This window comes from Columba livia, chromosome 7 (genome assembly GCF_036013475.1).
Source record: "Columba livia isolate bColLiv1 breed racing homer chromosome 7, bColLiv1.pat.W.v2, whole genome shotgun sequence".
Taxonomy (NCBI): domain Eukaryota; kingdom Metazoa; phylum Chordata; class Aves; order Columbiformes; family Columbidae; genus Columba; species Columba livia.
In genome coordinates this window covers 10133347-10158113 of record NC_088608.1, presented here as the reverse complement: position 1 = coordinate 10158113, position 24767 = coordinate 10133347, and the positions used below count along the sequence as shown (strand labels likewise).

General features: G+C 42.9%; 1 protein-coding gene across 3 annotated transcripts; it reads right to left on the bottom strand.

The window, feature by feature from the left end:
• Nucleotides 1-1848: 1848 nt before the first annotated feature.
• PARP14 (poly(ADP-ribose) polymerase family member 14) lies at nucleotides 1849-24466 on the bottom strand. 3 transcript variants are annotated; one of them, XM_065070401.1, is made up of 17 exons: nucleotides 24013-24466; nucleotides 22721-22860; nucleotides 22596-22629; nucleotides 20157-20417; nucleotides 19328-19564; nucleotides 15993-18286; nucleotides 14205-14441; nucleotides 13741-13962; nucleotides 13236-13299; nucleotides 12040-12189; nucleotides 11273-11335; nucleotides 9746-9913; nucleotides 8275-8481; nucleotides 7582-8190; nucleotides 6958-7091; nucleotides 4645-4819; nucleotides 1849-3043 (listed from the first exon to the last, which is right to left on the bottom strand). In XM_065070401.1, exons 1-17 carry the CDS (start codon nucleotides 24449-24451, stop codon nucleotides 2754-2756), a joined length of 5724 nt encoding a protein of 1907 aa, XP_064926473.1. In that variant the 5' UTR covers nucleotides 24452-24466; the 3' UTR covers nucleotides 1849-2753. The 3 variants fall into 3 exon arrangements, with proteins under 3 accessions (XP_064926473.1, XP_064926475.1, XP_064926474.1); XM_065070402.1 differs by lacking the exons at nucleotides 1849-3043; nucleotides 4645-4819 and adding an exon at nucleotides 6488-6877; XM_065070403.1 differs by lacking the exons at nucleotides 8275-8481; nucleotides 9746-9913; nucleotides 11273-11335; nucleotides 12040-12189.
• Nucleotides 24467-24767: the final 301 nt, after the last annotated feature.

Sequence of the window (24767 nt, the reverse complement as noted above, 5' to 3'; positions counted from 1 at the left end):
GCTCCTGATTGGTTGCGGTTCACGGAGGTGCGAGAGGGGGTGAGGAGGTGAGGTGAAGGTGACGGGGTGGCAATGGTGCGCGGTGCAGAGTGGTGCGGCGCGGTGCGATGCCACGCAATGCCATGCAACGTAATGCAGCATTCTGCAGGGCAGCAACGCAGCATAACGCAGCGTTTGCAGGGGCAACGCAGTGCTGCAGTTGAGCCTTCTGCACAGTGGTGCGGGGCAGCAGCGTGGTGGGTGCGTCTGCGGCCATGCAGTGCATGCAGTGCTGGGCAGTGGAGTGCGGTGGGGGACAGCGCGGGGTGCTGGGTCTCTTTAGCTTGGAGAAGAGCAGACTGAGGGACAACCTATCTGTAACGGGTGAGTGTCAGGAGGATGGAGCCAGGCTCTTCTCGGTGACAACCAATGATAGGACAAGGGGCAGTGGGAACAAATTGGAACACAGGAGGTTCCATTTAAATTTGAGAGGAAACTTCTTCTCAGTGAGGGTGACAGAGCCTGGAACAGGCTGCCCAGGGGGGTTGTGGAGTCTCCTTCTCTGCAGACATTCAAACCCACCTGCACACCTTCCTGTGTAACCTCATCTGTGTGTTCCTGCTCCGGCGCGGCGATTGGACTGGATGAGCTTTCAAGGTCCCTTCCAATCTCTGACATTCTGTGATTCCGTGATGCAGCACGTGCAGTGCTGTGTGATGCAACCCAGTTTAGGCGCAGCACGGCGTGATGCAGTGCTGTGCAGTGCAATCCAGTTACACCCATGCAGTGCAGTGGGGAGCTGTGCATCACACAGCCACATGCGATTCAGTGCCTGCACCAGCACTTGGGTTGCCTTGCCACTATGAAAGCCGGTTTTGGGCTGGGGTGCCAGGTCCCCAGCTCAGCCAGATCCCTCATTCTCCTGCCAGGACCCACTTCTCTCTCCCCAGACAGTCCTGCACCTTGAGGAGTTCGCTGCCAGCCGTGAGTGTGAAATCCTACAGCCTAAAAGCAGAAGTTCTCCTTCAGCCAGCCCAGCCCAGAGCTTGAGTCCAGGGCCAAGATTTCGTTTTTCATACGCAATACAGCTTTTTTTCCCCAGCCTCTCAGACCACAAACACTATACCACAGTGCGTCCCCGAGTTTCTAGTACAGAAACTAGTAAAGAAACTTCTACTACCACCACCACTGGGGATAAAAATTGTGTGTTTATAGTGCTTCATCTTGCAGCTCCTGCTGATTTCCAGGGTATTCACTGATAATGAGATGAGGGCCACACACATGGGAAGTGATGTGAGCCAGCTCCCCCAGCAACGTGGGGACCACAGCGGGAGAAGCCGGTGGGTGCCTGGTGCTGCCAGTTAAACCCAGTGGCTCTGGCTGATGCAGCGTTTCCACAATACAGAAAAGCAGCTGAAAAAGCAGAGAAGGTAGAAAAGCTTCCTCACCTTTCCACAGAGAGCAAAAATCTGTTAAAACAGGAGAAGGTTAAACTCAGTTTTGCTTTAAATAGGAATTCACGCAGGACATTCATTGGAAGTGTTGCACAGGCATCTGTTGTGAAGAGCAGAATCTATGTTCCCACCTGCCACCTACAGATACTGTAAGCACTATTCCCCTTTGCAGGCAACGAGAACATTCTAGCGGGTTTTAAGACACTCCTTTGGACTAAGGCAGAATAATTTCAGCTGGAGTCTGTATGCACAAATCTGTCACTCAGACAATACAAGAAAACAATTTTGTCTTCTAAGCCTTCTCAGCTTCTCACTAGCTGTAGCATCACTGTAACATAAAGATATTCAAAGGTAAAGCAACACTTCTACTGAAGTGCACTCCTTTGTGAAAAGAACGACTCAGTAATACAACAGCTGTTTGAAAATACTTTTATTAAAGTGATGTATATGGCTTTTGATTGGCAGTTGTAAGATTATCACTGTATTTAAGTGTATAGCTTGCAAAGATGTACAAATGCCATTATTTATTGCTTTACAGAACTCTAAAAATTCTAAAATGGTTGAAGCGTGATAACTGAGTTATGCTCTTGTAAGTTTCACTCTGCAAATTGCTAATTCTACAGAAGGGTTAATGTTTTGGTACTGAACAGAAGAAATTAAAAGTCCCTCTTTACTGTCTTGAAAACTGCCGAAGCAAAGACTTTGTACGTGGAAGTTGCATGTATGTAATGCGAGGGACCATGGAGAATTCCCCTAAGAAATGGGTATGAATATAGGAATATATACCTAGGGAATAACAAAGCATGGCACAACAGAATAAGGAGGAGTTTAACAATGAATGCAAAGTGTAGGTTCAATACTGGACTTTTTTTCTTCAGGACTCTTAACACCAACAAGGGTGAGTGGATGTCTGAGAATGACTGAAAACTCTGTTGGTGAGTGAAGTTATTCTCCCAACATGGAGTATTTTAAATAAATCCTCACAGGCAGCCAGCCACTTGGGGCTTTATGGTGAATACTGGAAACAGGAACATCCATAGATGCCCTGACCTTGTGTAGGAAGAGATCGGGGCTGTTCTCACAGTTCTTGCCTACATCTCTCAATAACTAAATTTAAAATGTGACTATTGAGATAGAATCATAGAATCCTAATATTTTCTTATCCTGGCCTCATTGTGTTGATAATTTCAAGACATATTTAAAAACATAGATAAATAACCACTTTGTTTAAGATGGCTAGATGCAAACAAGGATCAGAAAGTGCCCTGTTAGTTCCCACATGTAAAAGGCACTGAAATTTCCCCGACTAGTAAGAATATTCTATTTTTTGAAAGTAATAAGGTACTCGGGATATGCCTCATGGTCATTAAATATGACAAACATTGTTGGGTTATTCACATCATCAACCACGCTGTCATAGCGGTCTGTAGGATCTGCTGGGTTTTTTGGTGGGGGCATGATTAGTCCTTTGCTCCCAGCACAGTATTGCCCAGTGAGGACCCGGGCCAAGTACATGTATCTTCTGTCATTCGTGTCCGGTTTGGAATAAATATCCTGAGCAGAATAACATGCATCAACAGCAAAGTAGGTTCCATTTCCAAAGTTCGCAGCTGTTTGGAAAGACAACATTTTCAAATATAGTTAGTGTTCTTTTTCCCATAAGAATCTCTAAAACTCCCCTTTATTTTTTACTCTGCAGAAATTATAGATTTGGTTAAACAGCAAATTCAAGTAATAGTCCTTTCTATCAGAATCAAATACGAATCCACTTAGATGTTGGTTAAGTATCGACACCCAGGTTTTGACTGCTCTTTCCTACAGGGAAAAGGGTTCCTCTCTCCATTGTTTAGCCTGCAATCCGTCAAATTGCAAATCTGCAGAACCTCTTCAACTTAAAATGACTAAATCATTGTCATTACAGTTTTCTATTTACACTTCACAGCAAGTTAGAGCAAATCACATTTCTTTGTCTGAGACAGAGGTTTTTTTTCTGACATTGGTAGAAAGCTGTTCAAGGCAGGCAGGTCCTTCCTATCTGTCTGCTCTGATCTTTGGATGTTTTGGGTGTCTGACCGAAGGGAAGCCGTTCCTGTCATAAATCGTGGTTGAGATGAGAGGTGGATGTCAATGCTCACAGGCAAAGAGAGGACATGGGGATCTAGGGCTCTTGCTTCCCAGGTAAATCCAACCTCCTGGTACTACCAAAGAGCAAGAAAGCAAAACTACATCTCCTCTAGTCACTTTTTAAAAAGAAGTGGTGGCTGCCATTTCTATTTGTGCACAGCCTGATGTATTTTGTGTACATTGGGCTTCATTTCCTCAAGAAAATATCAGCGTAAGTACTTTCAGAGGATCCAGACAGAGAAATGTCTACTTTCGGATCCAGACCACACTGAAGTATCAACTAAATCTGAGTTGACTGTCTCTCTCAAGAATAGGTCAGCCCTAGGCATGTACAAGTGTGTCTTAAGGAAGAAAACATTAAGAAGAGAAAGTAAGGACTTTTGAAGTAAAGTTGCAGGACTTCTAAGAGCAACTGGTGCCTCAGTTCAGCCCCAGTTCCACTTCTTTGGATCCTGTGTTTAATCTTTGAATGCTACCAAATGATAAACATAACATGACTGTACTAGAGGAACTGGACAAAACAATCTTTGAACTAATGCAGAAAGTCTTTCTGTTAAATATTTAATAGTTGTGCTTAACAACTATTAAAAGGGAAGGATTAATTCATTAATTTAAACTGATTTTATGTGCATAAAAATGGTAGGGGAGTGGGATCTTCTGGTTGCTTGTGCTGTCTTTATCTTTGGAGGCAACAGGAGAAGTACCTGCATCTTGACTTTGCTACCTGCCTTTGTCTAAGAAGAGAGGAGATACCAGCAGCTAGAGGCTGGTATCTCAGTTGAGGATGTTGAACAGCAGTCCTTGTTCCTTTCTGTAGGCAGATAGATCATACAAAACATTACTCAGAAGCTGCCCGGGCTTGTTTTCAGAGCAGGTGAGCTGCTTCTGGTACCCTCTAGATGCTGGAATTCATCAACAAGGGATTAACTTAACAGGTTAATTCCTCTGACCATATACATTATGCTCTGGACTCGTTTATTATTTTGTTCTCCAACTTGATTCAGTCTTCATGTTGTGCTGACAGTATTGACATTCCCTAGCACCTCACATACATCTAGGAAATTAACTGCTTTGGATAATGACTCACCGTTCTTTCCAGCAAACCCACGATTAAATCCAGAGTAGTTGATCGTCTTCAGTGAGGATGCAGCTGTCCCATGAAATAGCAACCTCTCATTAACTTTGTATTTGTTCTTAGCATAGACAGCTATTTTCTTTGTTTGGTATGTCTGCCAGAGGATGGGATTTTGTATTCTTTCAATCTGCAAAGTTACAAAATAGAACTATATTTATACTGGTAGGGACCAATATTTATCATGGCAGAAAAAACATTAAAACTAAACCAAACTGAAAGAATGACCACAATTTTCACTGTGCCCTGGGGGAACTGAACACATGAGCCTCCTGAAACTAAAGTAGCTTAAAAGCAGTTGTCAAGCTTGGTAATTTTCGGTATACTTTTTTCTTGTCTTGTATACCAGGTACAGAGGAATCACGATAGCTGTGCAGTGTCAGTTTTAGAAACATGTTGTACCACTGCTATAGGCAATGGTGTGAGATGTCTTCTGTGCATCCTAAGCATCTTTACTGATGATTTTCTCACTAAAGGACAGACTGTAGCAATAGCATCACATCGAATTTCTCTTTCAGATATCAGCTTGGAAGTCAAAATTACTTCCTCCTGTATAAAAATGAATTGGTGGGAGGACAGATGTTCCTGGCTCCCTCTGCCAACAATGTGAACAGAGCTGAGGGGCTGTGGTGGTACAGACTCCCGCAGGGCCACCTGGCAATCTCAAGACAATCCGACATCGTGTTCTAACCTTGGTTACAAGCGTTCCTGCTTTGATCACCAGTGGAGTGAGTAGAAATGAACTGGGACTCCTTGCTTGTTGATCCCAAGGCAAGTCAACATGGCTCTTGAGAGTGAGATGGGAAAACCAGGTGCCCCGTGATTGCACCTGAAACTCCTGCTAATGAAATGTTACCCAACTTGGGAAGTACCAGGTGAGCCTGAGTTGTGGCTGAAATGGAAAAATACTGACCAAAGTCAATCACCTCGCAACCCTATAAATAGCGATCCTAAAGCCAGACCCTTTGAGCTCTCCTGGATGGTGTCAGGCTGTGACCCAGTGTCTCCTCCTGACTGGGACACCTCCAGGGTGGATTTTGAAGATTCAGTGATGTCTACTGATGATTTTGCAAGGTTCCAAAGGCCTAATTCTGCATGGTCTGCTGATGAATGTCAAAACATAAAGGAGAGTAATTTATAAAAACTCATGAAAGGGAAATTTTAATCAGGGGTTCATCTTTTTGTGTGTGATTTAATTTTAAAACTGCTTTGTCTGTTTGTTTGCCTGTCTGTGTGTGTTTTAATTTACTGTCAGGGGTGTGTCTGTGTTTTTTAGCTAAGAAAACCCTGCTGTAAGTTTAGCACGAACCTTGCCATTTATGAATCTTTAATCAAGTCACTATTTTGATTGATTATAATAAGTGTTATTGAATGACTCTGTTAAATTGGCTTATGATTAAGTGCTATTAGTAATTATAAAACCTAACCTTGTAATATACCACAAAGTATTAATAAATCCTAAATTGCTGCTCAGTGGAAGCCATGTAAAAAAAAAAATATCCATTTGCAACAAGGGGAAACAGTGTATCTGCAAAGTATAATGTTAAAGGCATCGATGTAATAGGTTTCCGTTTTCAATGGAAAAAGACTTCTTGCCATTACCTGATCTTTTTCTATTGTACACAAATATTTTGCTCTATTTGTGTCTTAGTGACCATGCTCATGGAATCTCATGATCTAAGAACATTTTTCAAACATATATTTTCACTCTTAATCTCATAATATTTTCTGCTATTTCTCACTCTTCCTGACACTGAATAATTCCATCTTCTCCCTGGCAATTAAATCTCTGTGCCCTGTGTTGCAACCTTTTCAATATGCGAGATCAGACCTTGATGCTTTGGTTAACTCCAACAATCTAGCATGGAAGGCTCTGGGACTGACCAGGAAGAAGTGGTAAAACAGTAAAAAGCTTTATGGCCAGTCTGCAAGGTCTTTGTATTTTCCTCTGTATTCTGAATGCATTTGCTCATGCTCCCGTTTCAATATAGAATATCCTAATTGGAAATACCACATTAACTAATGAGTACCACATCAGCTGAACACAGAGTCAGCCTGAAGCCTGGCGGTCGCTGGTTTTGCATTATCAGAAGGCAGAAATGGCAGGGCAACTCTTAGGAAATGTGACGTGATTCATATCCACCCAGCACAGCTCTGACACACCGAAGGTGTATTAGGTTGCAGACACCTTCCAAACAAATATGTAGAAAATATATTAATGTTTTCAGCCCAACAATTCATTCCCCCACCCCCCCAAAAGGATTTCACCTTCTCTATGACAAAGTTGGGACAAGTTTTCTTGAATTTGTCCTGAACATTCCGGTATTCCTGACATGATGGCTTGAGATCCACCAGTTTGACCTGTTGCGCTTGCATGTCTTCCCACTGCACAGGCAGTTTATCTGCAAAACAGAGACTGCATTATTAGCCTGGATTCCTAGCTCAGCTTTGCAGGCACGTTGTATACACTGACTGCACATAGAGGGCTGAGAGGACAGTACCTTATGCAATAATTTATTCCAAAAACATTCTCTTCAATCACTGGCTCTGTAATGCACCATTAAGACCTTACATTTTCTCCAGTCTAATTTTCCCCATACCTATATCTAACTAAAATAAGTTTGAAAACCACAGAACTTTACACATTCTTCATAAGCTACTTTGTCAGACTTGAGCATAGTCACATATGTATGGTTAATATTTGTATTTAAAACAGATGTTCTGATTTCAGTCATCCCTGACACTGATTATGAAACTAAACCCGCTGGCTATGCCATGGCCAGGGGAAAAAAACTGAAAAAACCCAAAACCAAACAAAAGGGGGGAGGGTGGGGGGAAAAGGGGGGTTCAATAATCTCTATTAGAGGGGGGGTTTATTAAGCTGTAATTTACTTTCATTCTTTGGCACACGTTGAATGCTTATAGTTTCTCCTTGGCCATCATTAGCCTGTAGAGTATTCAGATCCACCTTGTAGTTCTTCTTTTTAATTTTGACAGTCAGATGTGTTTTGTTAGCCATTTTGGCATCCTCCAGCTGCATATTTGTCAGTTTATCAAAAGCGACAAAGTTATCATTGCTTCCTGGATACCTCCATTCTACCAGGTTATAAACAAGTTCTGCCCTGGATCGTTCTTCTTCAGTATCCTTCATTTCTTGTATCATTTTTTGAACTTCCACGGAAACAAAACCAACATCCCTGCTAATACCAGAAATTTTAATGCAAGGGGGTGAAAGTTCACTTTCAAGGTGAATGGTAACATGATTTCTTCTCTGGATTTCTGCCAAAGCTGCAATTTGTCTCTCATCAAAATTTCCAATTAGCTCATCTGAGATAACGTTTTCAAACTGTTCCTTTAAAATTAAATCCTTTATCCACGACTCAGTTGCATCCACATTTTTCTGGCTTTCTCCACAAATTTGAAACGTGGCTAAATCAACTTTCTTCTCCAAAACCACAGGCTTTTTCTTCTCAGTGGATTTTTGGGGGGGCCAAAAAAATGCTGTGAAGAAATATATGGTAATTATTAGTTTTAAATAAAAGATCTTTACCTTTATGTGCCCATGCACACGGAAAACACACTTACATTTCAACAGAGACATCCATGAATCTTTTGTGTGTGAATCTGAATCTTCTCTTGCCTTCATGCTTTCGTAAAAGTCACTGAGCATATTTGTCTGGAAGATGACAATTTTAATTTTTTGCAAATGCTGCACTGATCTTTTGCTTGCAAATTCCACTATAGCATCCAGCATGTCATCAGCGACCTTTGCTGGCTTCTGTCCTGCCCGACCTAGACAAAAATAAGAAGTACTTATCAGTGAACAGTACTTGAAGGCAGCATCCAGAAAACAGAGACCATGTCCCCAGCTCATACAGACTGGTGTCCCTCCCTCTTCCCCCATTATGCTTTCTGGCCAAAGCCCCAGGTTTAACCTCAGCTTTACACCTAAGCCTGTGACTAAGAAGTTGACACCCTACACAGACTTGGGAAGTCCTTTGGAGATTCTCCCGCTGTTTACTTTGAGGTTCCAACAAGCACTTCAGCCTCAGCATCCCCCCGGTATTTTTAAACGCACACATCCCTAACACTATCCCCATCTTTAAAATGGGTACCAAAGTCAAACCAAATAAAAATCAGTGGAGGATTTTGGCACAAGCCTGTTTGTATTTCAGCATACAAACGGGAACATCAAGCTCAAAAGAACTGCTTCATTCCCCTACAACAAGCCTGAAGTGCAACCTAAAGCTTAATCTGAAACGTTGGTGGGACCCCCGCCCATTTCAGCCACAGCATCCCTTGGACAGCTGTCGTGACACCAGCATACAGATGACAGTGGCCATCCTGGAAACCTGCCCTAACTATTGCTGTGGAGTCCAAACACTGACCCACGCACCAGCTCCCACCCTAACCTGGCATGCTGAGCAAGGACCAGCTCGTCATTTCTTTTTCCGGTCAAGAGGAGCCTTGGTGAGAGAAGAACACCCCGCTTTCTTCAAGCTGTGCTCTCCAAGCTAACCAAAAGCTTAAGCCAAACAAGCTTGAGTCCCTCTAGCCTTCCCCTGGAGCAGGTAGGCTGAAACAAGACCTATCAAAGGTGTAAACTGCAAGTATTCTGTGCCCAGCTCATAATTTCTGTAGTCAGCCAGGTAAGGTCAGGATTTCAGGACAACTCCAGCTTTCTCCACCTATAAAGCCCAACTCCACCCTCCCGTGTGGCTGAAATCCCAAAGCAAGGTCTATGGGATTGCCGAGTGGCCAGCTGAGATACACTGTCTGTTCAGGGGCAGAATATCTCTTATGGAGCAATACCTTTTCTTTAGGTGTTCTTGCTCAGTCGATATTGACTGTAACATTTATACTTAAAAAACCCCAGCATTTTTGAAGTGTGCAGGGGGTGTTTGAACTGACTACAATGAACTTTAAGAACTCACAGTTTACGGAGTTTCTTGTACAAGTCTGCTCTTACCCATATCAAAGGTATCACAATAACTTTGCCCCAGTTTCTGAACTATCCCCAACACAGCCCTCATCACTTTCCCAAGAAAATGCAAACCTGTTCCAATTGCTGGGAAGGCGACAGATTTGTACATCCTTAGCTGACACTCGTTAAGCACTTTGGTGACCTGACTCTTCACGTTGTTGTTGTGAATCAAGTGGATGATTTTACTGCACAACAGGTTTCCACCTTCTGTAGTAATAAAGCCACTTTGCAGCTGCCCAGCTGGAAGACAGAAGATAAAGAAGGAGACATAACATTTTCAAAGTGGCTATCTCTTCTGATAAGACAGATGGTTATATTCATGCTAGCAGAGAAGTGGAAAAAGTGGAACGAAATCCACTGCGAGCTGTATTATCCTGGTTTTAGTTGATTCCAGTTTTCTCTGTAAATATTCTGATTGCAGAATTTCTTTGAGAAAGTAATTCAAGCAATCGTGTGTTCTCCAATTTCCTGACATCTCTGCAACAAAGTAGTTTCTTATTAAGTACAATGTAAAAATTTATGTTGAATTTAAATATAGCTCACTTCTATTTAAAAGCATGCAAGTCGAACATGCACAATTCATTTATATGACAAAACCTTTCTTATTCCACTTATTCCTTGAAATCTCAAAGTCTTATTCTGCGGAAGAGCTGAATATGTAAAATAAAATCAAGGTAACGATCAACTGATCTAACTGTGGTATGGAATCTTTAAAACAACATTCCTGTTTTTTCAGAGCACTCATGTTTGAATACAAACACCTCAAAATGGAGTGATATTGTGAGGATGAATGGACTGATGGACACAGAGTTACACAGCACTTCACTGGTCACAAAGGTAACGATGGATTGTAAGATGCTCTCTATACGCTGAGATTCGGCTGATAAACAGGGAGAGCCTGCAGAGCCAAGGGCTGGGAAAACTATCCAGGAAACTCCATCTTAAAAGTTAACTTCTGGACTCAGAGCAGGAACAGAATGCAGACTACAGAAGAACTCGTGATCAGGGCGATAAGCAGCGTTACTTTACTGCAATAAAAAATAATTATGTATTTGTGAATATAAACCCAGATTTGCTATTAGCTTTTAAAAGCCAGTCCTGCATGTGCTTACACCAAAAGGCAGTCTTCTATCACTTTGTTAAGTTTCAAAACTTCAGCTCTCCTGTAGCTGACAGCAGATGAGCTTAAAAATAATGCTCAAGACAATGGGACTGTTTCTGGTTTTTAAGTCAGGAACACACTTGAGTAGTTTCAGGGGTAAAATCTTAAATTACATTAATTTCCCAGCACTTATTAGCATCAGAAAACTGTGTCTATCTTCTGTTCAGTCGTGAAAAGAAAAATTGTCAAAGTAGGTGTCAAAACAACAACATGACTTTTCAAAATTCCTAGAAGTGAAAGCTATTTTTTCAGATAAAATAATTACACCAGAGTAGAGAATTATAGAACAAATTTAAGTTTTCAGAGAGAACAAAACCAACCAACCAAAACATAACAAAACCAAAAAAACCTACACACACACAAAACAAAAACAAAAAGCAAACAAAGAAACCACAACCACACACAGAAAAAACCCAAAATAGTATCCCTTAACATACCATATTGACGACATTCTTCTTTTACCTGGGAACCAGCAGCATCCATAATTGCTTTGAAGACTCCTTAAATCATACAAGAAAAGCATACACATTCATTAAGCCAAATTAGCTATTTCTAGTCAAAACTCTGCCCAACTTCTGTGCTCTACAAATACCACAATTCTCGTATGGGCAGACAAAGTGCAGAACCTTGCCGGTTCCCCGGGTACCCTCCACGCATCCTCTCTTTGCACTGGCTGCAAAGAGAACACTGACTTCATTAGTGATTAGAACACATTAAGAATAACTCCCATGTCATCATTTCACCAGCCAGTAGTATAGCCCTCAGCAAGCGCTCCAATTGCTTTGAATTACATCATTTGATGTCTTACATGGTTGCAATTCACAATGTCACCGAAGAATCCTCTGCTTCTTACAGGTCCATTTACTTAACCAGGGCTTTGGTTTACAGTGAAATATACCAGGACCAGAGCAGTCTTGACAAATTATATTTGATCCAAAAATTCCTTCTATTTAAGCATTTTTTTGATTTTAAACAAGAAAAATCTGGTCTGATGCCTTCTGTTTGAGTAGTTTGGAAAGTACATGGAATATTCAGGACCCATAAAAAAACCCGTTTAAGACCTGTTTCCAGACTAATCACAACTCTCTCTCTCATCTGAAAAATCCTTCATAGAAGTTTCACAAAAGGACATCTTTTTTCCCCCACCCTCTTCTAAAAACTAGCCCAAATTTATCACTAAAGAACTACATTTTCAATACAATACCTCCTTGGGCATCAAATGTTGGATTTGATATGTTTACAATAACCTCTGTATCTTCCTTGGTAATATCTCCAGTAATTACTTGGACGGTAATGGAACCAATCTGCATTTCATGAACTCCCAGTACTTCAGTTGAAACAGGCTTAATGAATCCTGCAAAGGAAACAAAAACACAAACAAACAATCAACCAACCAAACAAAAACCAACCAACCAAAGCAAACACAAACAAACAAAACCCCAAAACCAAACAAATAAAAAACCCCAACCACACAAAAAAAACCAAACCAACCCAGAACCTTAAAACACTTCTCTAGTTTGGGGTATTGTTCTCTTCTACTACTGGAAACTTCAACTTATCCTTTTAAGGAATATACTTTAGATCAATGTGGTGGACATAGAGAGTCTCTGCCTTTCTCTTGACTCCATTTCCAAAAGCAGGAAATGCAGTTTTCTTCCTGTTCAAATACTGTGAAAGTGAAACAATTTCTATTCCTGTAAATGCAATCGAAATTAATTCAGAAAGGGCTCTTGGGGTTATCTCATCTGACCAGCTCTGTAACAGAGTTCCCGGAATTAACTTTTACAAGCAATGGAGTATCCAGCTTAAGTATTGCCAGTGTTGGCGATCCCAGCAAACCACTCTTGTAAGTTATTTCATTGTTACTCTCACAGACATAAAACTGTTCCTTATTTCTACTGTAAACTTATCCAATCCATATTTTATCTGCGCACTCTTAACTTCACCTCACTGATACATCAACAGAGAAGAAAGTGCTATATATTCCTATGAATAAGCCTCTGCTGTTGATGCTGTTCACTCACAGGTTTTTGCTACTGTGTCACACTACCATCAGTTAATAATTAGCAAGAAAATTATCCTTTCTGCATATCTCTGTATAGAAGATTAAAGGTACAGAAATACATGTTACTTATGGCTCGTTGGGCAAAGTGATACCAAGTTCTTGTACCCTTTGAGTAGGTGGTAAGACTGGCTTCGCTAAGAGATGAGCATGGCCTCAACAAAAAGAAATTCCTCTTAAAGATTTTTATAAATGGAGTCTAAGAATACCAGTCCATTAGGAGGAAAAAAATGCTCTGCGTCTTGATGGCATTTCATCTGTTTCCTGATAAATGTAAAACCACTTTACAGCAGTTACATTCTCCCTCCTATCCCACCCCCTGCCCCTGCACAACTTACTGGACTGCGGCGCTGCAGCATTGCAACTTTCAGCCACCCTAAGTTCCAGTTCAGTGGTAAAAGCCTAAGAAGAGGAAAAAGGTACCAAGTTGATATACTGAATATTTCTCTAATGAACATTAACAGTCACGTAACTCTTGCTACTAATGCATTTTACAGTTGTGTTTAGGCATCATTAATAGTCGTGGAAGCCTCAGTGTGGACAGTGTGACAACAGATCCTGTCTTTGCGTTGCCAGAACTCCTCTGTCAAAAGATGGGTGAACACCTACAGGTGTCCAGAGTGCCAGCAGTGAGGCAAATTTTGTCTGCAGCTTGTGCTGGCTGAGAGTTTGTATATCAGAGACACCGCATAAGCCACTGGAGAGATATAACACTGTCACCAGCCCACGGCAGTAAGAAAATCCTAAATTATTCCCTTAAGAAAGCAGTATAACTAAAATGTGTTGTTAAGCCGTAACTAGAACAGCATAAGACATAACCAGCTTTGTCCCAAGAAGATCTACCTGAATGTTATCCGCATCTGGTGGATTCAAGAAAAAATGAACTTCCTGGAGAGTCTTGCGAGCGTGACTACTACTGAACTTCAATACCACGTCAAACATTAACTTAGAAACAAGGAGATTAGGAAATTGAAATCCTCCAGTTCCAATAGCTGGGAAAGCAATCGATTTCAGTCCAAGTTCTTCAGTTTTCTTCAAACAGGAATTGATTATATCTTCTAGGGTCTGTAAAACACAGCAAAGATCCATTTCTTTTTTTTTAAAAAAGGCATCATTTATTTTAGTTCCATAGAGACTATACTGGTATGAGAAAAAGCTCTCAGTGCATCAAGACATCTTCAAGGTCACTCCAGTAGAAATAAATGCAGTTGAGTCATCTAAACTAGTTACTCTAAATCCTGAAACTTCAGGATAGCATGCCATGTTTTTTCAAAATAAATTTTAAAAAAATAATAATCAAAAGGTACCTTCAGGGCCTGTCCTTTTCCTCCATCCCACATGGGAAGTATGGCATGAAGCACGGACTGGCAGGCCAGAGCACATCCACTGGTGCAGAGCACATGCCCTTGACCAGCAGCCTGTCTTTGTTTTTCTTCATCAAACTCTACTTGGAGCGCTGGTCCAGCCTTTTCCAGCAAGGCTCTGCAAAGAGCCCCCACGCCAAACTTCAGGTCTGTGCCAACACTGTTGACAATAACGTCCGTCTGCAACAAAATTCCAATGAAAATATCTATAGCCAGACTTCAAGTAAAAATATGCATCGAGACTAACCACACTACCGAAGCAATGTATAGCATGAAAATCGAGATGCCAATGGAGAAAAAAAATATATTTTCAGTGCAGCTTCTGCATCCTGAGTATTCCTGGACTTGTAGGAAACCTACGATAGGCAGCATCTGATCCACTGCAAGCACCAGCACCACAGGTACCTACATGTGAGCAGGTCATCCATCCATCCATCCATCCATCCATCCATCCATCCATCCATCCATCACTGTCACACCCTCAGTGGAGGTAAGGCTGTGACTCACCTTGTCCCATGCAGGTGCCAACATCTGGGCAGGTGAAATCAACCCAGCCTCTGGAGTCTGCCTCATCCCCTCTCCTCAGACCCAGCTTTTCCTACATTTCCTTGTGAAGAAGTGCTGTTCCTTCTTCTCTAGCATCATTGCAGGATGCAAAATGTATGTTTCATATAAGGAATACGTAATGTAGAAAGGTTAAACCTTCCTTTCACTAAAGTGGGATTGTCTACATCTTATCAGAAAAGTAGCACCTCATGCACCAAAGCGACGTGAAGTGAGATGGTTGTACTTCCATGAAGTAAAACAGGCAAAACCCCAAAGCCTGGTGTTTGCTTTGCAGCTCCACTGGAGGTCTTTTAACTATGAAGTGTTTTAAATACGTGTCATATTGAGATTTTTTTACATCTTCTATTGCTCTTTTATTGGAATAGGTTTTTACAGGCAACAAAATGACAACAGAACTAATTAATATTGAAAGAACAGGATGATAATAATAATGATTTAGGGAGATTTTAAACTCTCAGAAAAGAGAAATCAGGGGCAGTAGAGAGAGAAATTTATTGAGATACACTTTTGATCACTGAAGGAAAAAACATAAAGGAAAGAAGCTATATCAGAAGTGTAAATTTGGTCTTGATGGTCTAGATGAGTAGTAATTCAACTCTTTGATAGGAAAAAAAAAAAAGGAAAAAATAAAATAGAGGGCAAAAATAAGTAGAATGAGGTCTAGACTTTGGCAAAGCAATCTAAGCACGCACTCTTCTATGAGGCTGCTTTTCTGCATCTTTAACCCACCCAAAGAGAAAGGAACTAAAACCAATAAGCTACATCCTTCCTGTTAGCAAGACTCACAGCAGCAGCCCAGAAAGCTGCTGATTCCCCGTAATATCCAACCTGGGTAGCTACAGATCATATAAATACTTTCAGAAAAAAAAGCAAAGCGTTTAACATGTTGCCCTCAGACCTGGAGAACAAATAAAGCCTAGCTGGGAACAAAACATCCTGAAATTCAAAGCTGCCCACAAGAAACAGCTGCAAAGTGACAGATCCCAACCTGAAATCCATCAGTTTTGCAAGCTTGCATCCTTGTGTAGGTAGCATGCAGCTGTTGTTTCCTTATGTAGCAATTGCCTTGTAAAACAATTTAATTTACCTACATTCCTTTTCTATTTAAATTTAAAGAAGATCTTTATATCGAGCTAGAAAGGAACCGGAAAATTAAAGACCTACCGTGGCCTCCTGAATGTTTTTCTCTTCTACTTGGATGCGCAGTCCTTCATTTGTGGTAACCATCTTCAGATCATCCCTGGCTATCTGCAGATCCTCTTTTATCTTCTCCTGGCTTTCTCTCGGTTTATGGTTCCCCAAGCTCCTCACCAAGGAGGAGGATTTAGCTGTAAAGACTTTTTTTACCGTCTTACTCAGAACCTGAGCTGTTTCTTCCACATCATCCACAAGATGAATCTCCTTCAAGCTGCTGTCCCCCATGGATTCTTCCAGGGTCTCCTTGATGGAGGATACAATGGAATTTGCACATGTTTGCAGTGGGAAGCCAAAAGTCCCTCCACTTATGGCAGGCAGAGCTACGGAACGATGATTGTATGTTTCGGCTAGCTGTAGACTATTCTTCACTGTCTTTCTTAACAGGAACATGCACTTTTCTGCTTCCTCCTTCCTCCACCTGGGCCCAACGGCGTGAATGACGTTCTTGCAGGGCAGTTTCCCAGCGCCCGTGATCACGGCGCACCCGGGCTGCAAACTCCCGTTCCTCCTCACCAGCTCGTCACACTCCTGCTGCAGCTCCGGGCCGGCCGCTTTCAGCAGAGACTCAGCAAGGCCACCGATGTGTTTGAGGTCTTCATTAGATGCGTTCACCACAACATCAACTGGGTAATTACACAAGTCACCTTTATATACTGCTACTACAGCTCCATGTGGCAGCCTTGTCTTGTAGTAGAGCTTTCTTTTCTCTGGATCATCAACTTTTTCACCCTTCTGTTGTTGCTGTTGTTGTTTTTCTTCTTCCAGCCTAATCAAACAGCTAAATTTCTGCTTTGCCTCTAGAACATATGAATCTTTCCTTTCAGTGAAGAATGCTTTGGCTCCCGGTTTATCAATTGGCACATTTTTCGAGTAAAGGGATGAGAAAATATTTTCAAATGTGGTGACTGCTTTTGCCATTTCTGCTCTTGGGCCGCTCAGGACAATACAAGGTCTCTTGGTGTCAAAACATACTGTCACGTCTTTCTTCCTCAATCCACGATAAACATCGGATTTTTCCTCCTCTACAAACTGCACTACCACTGCTGACTTAGCCATGATTACTTTTTCCACATGTGTGTTTCTTTCTATAAAATCATTAAGTTTCTGATAAACTTCTGTCACAGCCTTAGAAAACCCAGCAATAATCACTTTATTTTCTTTTCCAACAGGCTCATTGATAAGTAGAGTTTCCAGGGAAGAATTGTACTTCTTATGCAAGGAGGCAAGAAGACTCCTCCACTGCTCCTTTTTAGTGACCTCACCATCCTCCACATTAATGCACCTATATTCTAAGCTTGCCTTTATTTGATTTTCTGCTTCTAAAAGATCTTTTGGAGCATGTCCAAATAGCAACACAGTATCACCCTCAAGCTCATAAAAAGCATTGATTTTTTCCCTACTGAATAAAGTCTCTGAGATTGTTTTATTATCTACCCACTGTAGATAGCAGAAAACATGGGGATCAATGGCAACTGCTGTACATGGCATGTTCAATATCTTTTCCAGTAAGTCAGCTTTGATTTTATATACTTCTACAGGTAATCCACACAACCAAAGAGCTTTTTTTGTGTCATCATAAAAGACCTTTAAGCACGGATATTCTTTGTGAATATTCTCTTCCAGCCCAGCATTGCGCAGAATGGCATACTTGCTTGGCATCACTTCCACAGAAATTTCTATGCTTTGATTTTCCCTTTTACTTTCCTTCATGGCTTTTTCCATGCATTCCCTCACTTCTTTCTCTGCACTGTCCACTGCTGCTCTCTTGCCTGCAATCACCACCATCTCCTTAGAAATATCAGTTATGATCAAAGCAACATTTTTCACCAATCTGTTTTTCACATCTCCCCAATCCTCTGAATTCACTTGACACTTCACAGCTACGTAACGTGACATGATGCATGAGAACTCAGTAGAAGCATGTTGCTTCCATGTCTTGATCAACTTAATCATTGCCTTTTTCTGCTCGGTGAGAGATGACGATGGGCACAACATAATTTCTGGGTGTGCGCAGTCTGTGGCCTGTGGCCATTTCAGCTCACAATCGCAAATTGCCATTTCCTGGTTGATCTCTTGGATCAGTTCAGGCTGCCTCTGCAAGAACTGCCAGACGTACGGATCTAGTGGCACCCCAATGGGGTCTGGCATCTTGATACTTGGTCTGTCTCCATAGAGAGCTGTTCCCAGGGAGTGGTAATATGGATGCACAGAAATCGGTGTTTGCTCCAGAAAATGCTGCTTTTCCAAGACAGTGTTTACATCTAGAAGTTAGCGCACGTACATACAAATACATGTCATTAACTTAAAATCAAGAAAATGACTCTGTTCTTAGAACTATTACATTGAATAATTCTTTTTTTTTTTCTTTTTTAATTTGAAAGAGCTATTTTTATGTCTTTCTGATTTCCAAACCACTCTGTAAGGGGCAAGGTAAGAGGCTTAGCTCCAACTAGTTTGGTAAATACGCTTGTGCCTGCATTTACCTGTACAGCTACACCTTGCTCTCATTTCCTAAGCAGACCTCTCCATAGAGCTGGGCGATATCAATGTACTACTGAGAAATGCTCCTTACTCTCAACTTAAAATAAAACTCTTTGTGCCAGTGCATTTTTACTTTTTTTTGGTTTCTTTTTTTTCCTTCCATTTCAGTTGGCAATGGGCAGAATGGACAAAGGAAAGGAATGATAATGCTGTCAGGGGCTTAAAACCATGGTACAATGATCCAAATTATACAGTAACTTAATGTACAAAATGTACTTAAGCAAAATCTGAGAGTCAGAAGAAAAACCATCTCTTGGGATATATCCTTAATTAAAGTAAAAGAATTTACTAAGTCTGGAGTCTCCTAACACAGAGAGATATCTACTAGAGGTTGCACTGGTACGAAACCAGGACAGTGATTCCTCACCAGCAATAGTAACAAGATTGTTCTTTAGCTGTGTTCTTCCCTGATAAGGAAAATATTTGACCTTAATTAGTTTCTGAAAGCTAACTGTGAAAGCTGAAGTCACTGGCAGATCCTGCTTGCTGTACCTGTAACTACAATTCATGTTGATAAAAACCTCTGTAAACGGGGGAAAAAAAACACCAGTAGAAACAACCCATGCATAAAGCAGGTATTAAAAAGAACCTTTGGTAGCATAAAAAAGAGACATGTAGCAGAGTTTCTAAACGCAGAACAGAACAGTGTACTCTGGCTTTAGCGACAGCAAGCCAGGCTTCCCCTAATGCCCACATTTGCAGTAATTTTCTTTCAGGTCCTCCACCTGGGAGCAGTTTGGTCAGGTGAAGGACAGCGTTACCTTTGTGATCACAGAAAGTAATGATGGCCGAGTTCTCCTCGGGGAAGAGCCGAATGTCTGACACAGGCCCCCCTCCGTTCCGCACATTCTCGAAATAAATGGTGATGAAGTCTGCAGAAACGCCGGCTGGCAGGTTTTCAACCTTGATGCTCTGGGTCAATTCAAGAAGCCTGGCAGTCATTTTGAATGCTTTAATTCTTTCGTTTTGTGAACAGTTTTTGACAAATTCTTCAGTATCTGTAAACAGAAAAGCAGTGTGAACTGACTGTGTTTTCCTGCGTTGTTATCAGACCCAGCTTTCGCTTCTGGCAAAGAAATGAGCTGAGTCTACTTCTCCCTGTAGTGGAAGCAAAACCATCTTTGATGCCAAATAACTCTGTGTTGGAACAAAAAAGGGTAAATGCACACAGCCATGTTACTCTCTGCTATTCATCACTGTGTCTCTGTTCCCCCCTTATTCACCTCTTGTATAGGCTAAGCACTTCTCACTGTTTCACTGCCTTCTCAAATGGAGACTTTATATACTTCAATAATTTGCAGAACTCATCTCCACACTCAGTCTGTTTCTAAATCTTCTCCATCTTAACCCAAAATAAGATAGAGACAATTTCAATTAATGAATATGGCACAATTTTCTTTTTTCAGCGTCACATTTGGATCGCAGGCATTTTCATGGAGCTCTGGGTAAGACTTACGTCCTTCTTGAGAGACTACAGTCCAGGTACATTTTCAAAACTGTCTGAATCTCTAACAGGAGAGGAATCAAGCTCTGAAAGCTATTACTGGTAAATAAACATGGAAATAAATGAGGGTGTTCATCCTGTCTTACCAATACTTTTTATAAATCTGGCTACAGCAACATTTATTTCAGGTATCACTTCCACAGTGAAGTCATCATCTACTGACAGGTTGCTGATGTTCTCCAACAGCATACGTAGGCACTTTAGACTGCAACCTTGTATGTTTTCAAACACCACTGAAGATGAGGCCTTTGCAGGCTTTTCTGCGATGTCCCCTGCACAGCCAGCTTCCTCCTGGAGTTCACTGTTTGGAACAAGACTCCCCACCTTCTGCAAGGCTTCTGTGTCACCTTCAGCAGAAAGAGAAATAAGCCATATGTCATATTGGTACACATTTCCTGGAATAAAGAGACTTTTGCTTACCCTGTCTCTCCTTTCCCTTCCCAAGAAAAGAGATCGTCTAACCAATCAAATACTGCAGGCTACCCTGGCACATTTTGGGATCCAAAACAGCCCAGATGTGATATTTTGTGGGACTGTAGGCAGCTTGTTTTGTGGCACAAAATGAGCCATGTATAAACAGGTCCAAGGTCACTGGTATGTCTCGGAGTCAAAGACACAAATAAAATCAAAACCCCAAAACTGGCCACAGCTGCTCAGCCTCTGTATCAGTTTCTTGGCCCATGTGCAAGCACAACAAGCCTGAACACAGCTCGGGACATCCGCAGGGACCACAGGCCACCAGCAGCCCTGCACGACTCGATGCAAAGCCCCCTGATGACCACAGTCTCCCACCACCAGTGTGGCACCACAGCGCTGAAGGACACACGTGCACAGAAGGCTGGCAGGGATGCAACAAATTCTTGCAGATAGAAAATATAACAAGGGTGCCCACTGAGTACCCCAGATGCCCAGTGGCTGCTGGAGGGAGGAATGTCTCCAGCTTTGCAGACAGACGAGGGTGGAGGCAGGAAAGAACACCCTGAACACAAACGACTTGTTCCTCTGTGTGCCTCGAGTAACCTAGGCGCGTCACCCAGGTATGCAGGGACACAACCGTCCAACAAGTCAGAGAAGACGGCGGTCACAGAGCCCTGCAGGGTGGCAGGGCACTGGCACAGGCCAAAAGGCACCCCAGGGTACTCAAGATGCCCACACTCACCCAAAGGCAGCTCTCCACTCTTTGCCCTGACAAATACGAGCAGGAGCACAAGCCCCTCTCAGTTTGGTAAACTGGTACATCCCTGTGCCATGGTGGGGAGAGGAGCATCGAATGAAACCCTGGTGCTCACCACCCTCAGTGTAAACCTCCAGGGCCACCATCTCTGGCCATGGCAGAGGACAGGTATGACCAAGGGGAAAGGAGTTCAGTGGAGCAGTCACACACACCTGATGAGGAGTGTGAGGGTAAGGTCTCTGCTTGCTTTTGCTCAAGAACACCCAAAAATCCCTCAGTGCTGGGGCAGCACCCAACAGGCTGGCCGGGAGGAGCAGCCCCAAGTTGAGAGACAGAGGCATGGGGTGGGGAGGCTGGAGCAGGCGGCAGCACAAACAGGCTGCTCTGCCCACTCGCAGCTCTCCCGAGGTACAACAACAACTGATACCAAACCCACAACACCTACAGAAGACAGCTGCCTTTGAAGGTCTACCAGCACAAGCTGGTCAAGAAGAAACCAAAAGAAATAACCATGAAAGCAATAGCTCTACAGATGCTAGTTATTGTTTCCAGATCACTGACAGGAATCCTCTGTTTCACTGTGTCCAATGAAGAAAGTACCAAAAAACCAAAACGGAAAGCTAGGCTGATCCAACAAAGAGATTAAGAGCAGCATCTGGAGATTTTCAGGGCCTTCTCTAGTGTAACTAAAAATCAGTAGATGACAACTTTGAGTACCTAATTTTTGAAAGGAGGAAAACCACACAAAATAGCACCAAATAAGACTTCATATAGGAAGGAAAAGACATGGCGGTAATCACTGAAGAATTTCTTAACTGGTCTGTCTTGGGGCTGAGTACTTACTCTTCACAGATCTGGGTACATTTGGGTGTGCAGTACTGTTTTCTTGATTGCTTTCTGAATCACAAAGCTTAGCAAAATATTGCTGAACGAGGGTCCAACCAAAGTCACTGGGGTGCTGGGGAGATGCACCACTTGCCTTTACAGACTCTCCTGGCTGCAGCGAGCACAGAGACACCAGGCCTGGGATTAAGACCTTTGATCTAGGTGCCTCTATGCAGATCTTATCTTAGAGCAGTTATGTAGGATAAGGGAACTAAACCCCCCTCTGCAGATGCTCTTCTGACTAAAACGGCTATTTTAGGAGTTAAAACCAGGCACATGGTCTAAGTCTGGCAAGGTGAACTCCATCCTTGGTGACCAAGTGTACAGTGTCCCTGGCCAGACACCTTTCCTTCCCTCTATCACCGGAGTCAGGCTGCGAAACTCAGAAACTCTGAGCACAACTCCCCACAGAACTGGAGCTGAGTGTGGAGAAAAGCACCAACATGTTTGTTTAATGAAGAATCACCTTTTGTTTGAAGGCTGCTCATGGCACCCAGAGCCTAAAATAAAATGAAAGCAAAATATCAGTAATTGATTTGAAACTCTCACCACTATTTCAAAGCACTTGTTACGTTTACAATTTTTATTCACCTTTGTGGGAACTAATTTTTCTTCCAATGCCTCCTCTTGAGCAGTTAGTGCTGTTTCAGGCTCTGTGACAATCAACTTCAATTTTCTTTTTTCTCCCAAATAAAGCTCATGAGACTGTCTCCCAAGAACTCGTTGCCTCACTGAATAAAACAAACAAACCCCAGTGACAACCTGAATAGAAATAAAACTTTACATTACGTAGCGCTTTTCCACCATTACATTAAGACACACATAATGCCCCACAAAATGAAAGTGCTTTAAACTCATGATGCTACAACAGCAAGCATAAGGCATTCCTCTTGAAAAGGAAGAGTAGCAGAGGATATTATTTCTGTCCAAAAACCCCACCAGAGATGTGAAGGTCAGCTCTACCCAACATTTCCCAGCCGGTGCCGGGCAGACAGCCCCACACTGGGGCTGCAGCACTGGGGTGCTGGCACAGCCTGGTCCAGCCAGTGCCAAAACTGCATGTCCTCGACTTACCAGATGGGTGAGCCCGCAACTGGGAAGCATAAGAAAGAAAAAGAAAGTGTGTATATATATATATATATATGTGTGTGTGTGTGTGAGTGTTTATGCACATATATGTACATACATGCATATGTATACATTTAACACAACTGCAGGTAAATGCTTTCCACCTTGCTGCAAGTTTATATAGATACACGCACATTACGGTCATATAGAATCATTGAATCATTAGGGCTGGAAGAGACTCTCAGGCTTATCAAGTCCAACCATAATGTAACTCTAGCACTAAAATATGTTATATATGTTAAATATATCTCTATAGTTAAAATACATATTAAGTTATATTAACACAAGCATTACTATTCCAAGTGCAATCTAGACAATACTACTGTGCAGCAAAAATAATATGGATATATACCTGGTAGCACAGATTTATTAACTTATAGCCTAGTGTTATTCAAAATGCAATCTACAGGCTAGTACTAAGCACCAAATTTAAGCATATAGAAGCAAATACATATTACATATTCTATACTGCATATTGCAGAATGCATACGACATTGCATACTATAGATGTGTATGTTACATACTAGATAGCATACATCACATTGACTATAATAATTATGTCAGTATGTGTATGTTAACTTGCAGAAAGTCAAAGGTGTAACTCACAACACATTCACTTCTACAGGAACCGACACACAAACCCCTTTCCCGGCCACTCCGCCCGGGGTTAGACGGGCAGCCCGCGGCCGCAGCGCCCACCCGGACCCGCCGGCCCCCTCACCCGCCCGGGCCTCCTCCCCGCCCCGGCCGCTCACCCTCGGGGCAGGCGAAGCAGACCAGAAGGTCGCCGGTCGCGGTCCCAGCCCGCAGGTCGCACTCGCCGCCGCCCGAGCGCTTCTGGCTCTGGAAGTAGCAGAGCAGCTTCTTCCTCAGGGCGAGGGGCGGCTCGGCGGCGCCCCAGTCTCCGCGCACCAGCAGCGGGAAGGTGCCCCGTCCGTGCCCCGCCATGGCCGCCCGGCTCGTCTCCCCGTTGGCTTTCACTTTTGTTTCCCGGCGGGGCGGGCTGGAGGCGGTCAGCCGGTGGGGCCCTGCCCGCCGGGGGGGAGCGAGGGCCGAGATGGGCGCTGCTGCGGGACCAGGTCCGTGCCCCTCCCGGCTGTCAGCACACACCTGCCCCGGGCGGCCGGGCACGGCTTCACACCCGCACGCTTGCGCTCCTGTCCCCGGCAGGATTTCCGAGAACACCCTCTGCATAATGTCTCTGTGCCGGGAGCTGGAAACCGTCAAGCTGCTGGAGGAACAAGGTCCCCCCGTACTCTTCGGCTTCCCCCCCTTTAGATTATTGCAGCCTTTCAGTATTTAAAAGGGGCCCACAAGAAGGATGGGGACAGACATTTTAGCAGGCCCTGTTGTGACAGGGCAAGGGGTAATGGTTTTAAACTAAAGGAGTGGAGATTCAGGCCAGACACGAAGAAGAAATTTTTTACACTGAGGGTGGTGAAACACCAGCCCAGGTTGCCCAGAGAGGTGGTTGATGCCCCATCCCTCGAGACATTCAAGACCAGGCTGG

Bases quoted from the DNA above. Each gene is read 5' to 3' on its own strand.
- PARP14 (XM_065070401.1), bottom strand. From the start codon at position 24,451: ATGCAGAGGGTGTTCTCGGAAATCCTGCCGGGGACAGGAGCGCAAGCG. The intron at 14,442-15,992 runs GTAGGTCTTTAA...ATTTTGTTGCAG, and splicing joins AAAACATTCAGGAGGCCACG to ACGGACGTTATTGTCAACAG. The intron at 9,914-11,272 runs GTATGTTAAGGG...TCTGTCTTCCAG, and splicing joins AGAAGAATGTCGTCAATATG to CTGGGCAGCTGCAAAGTGGC.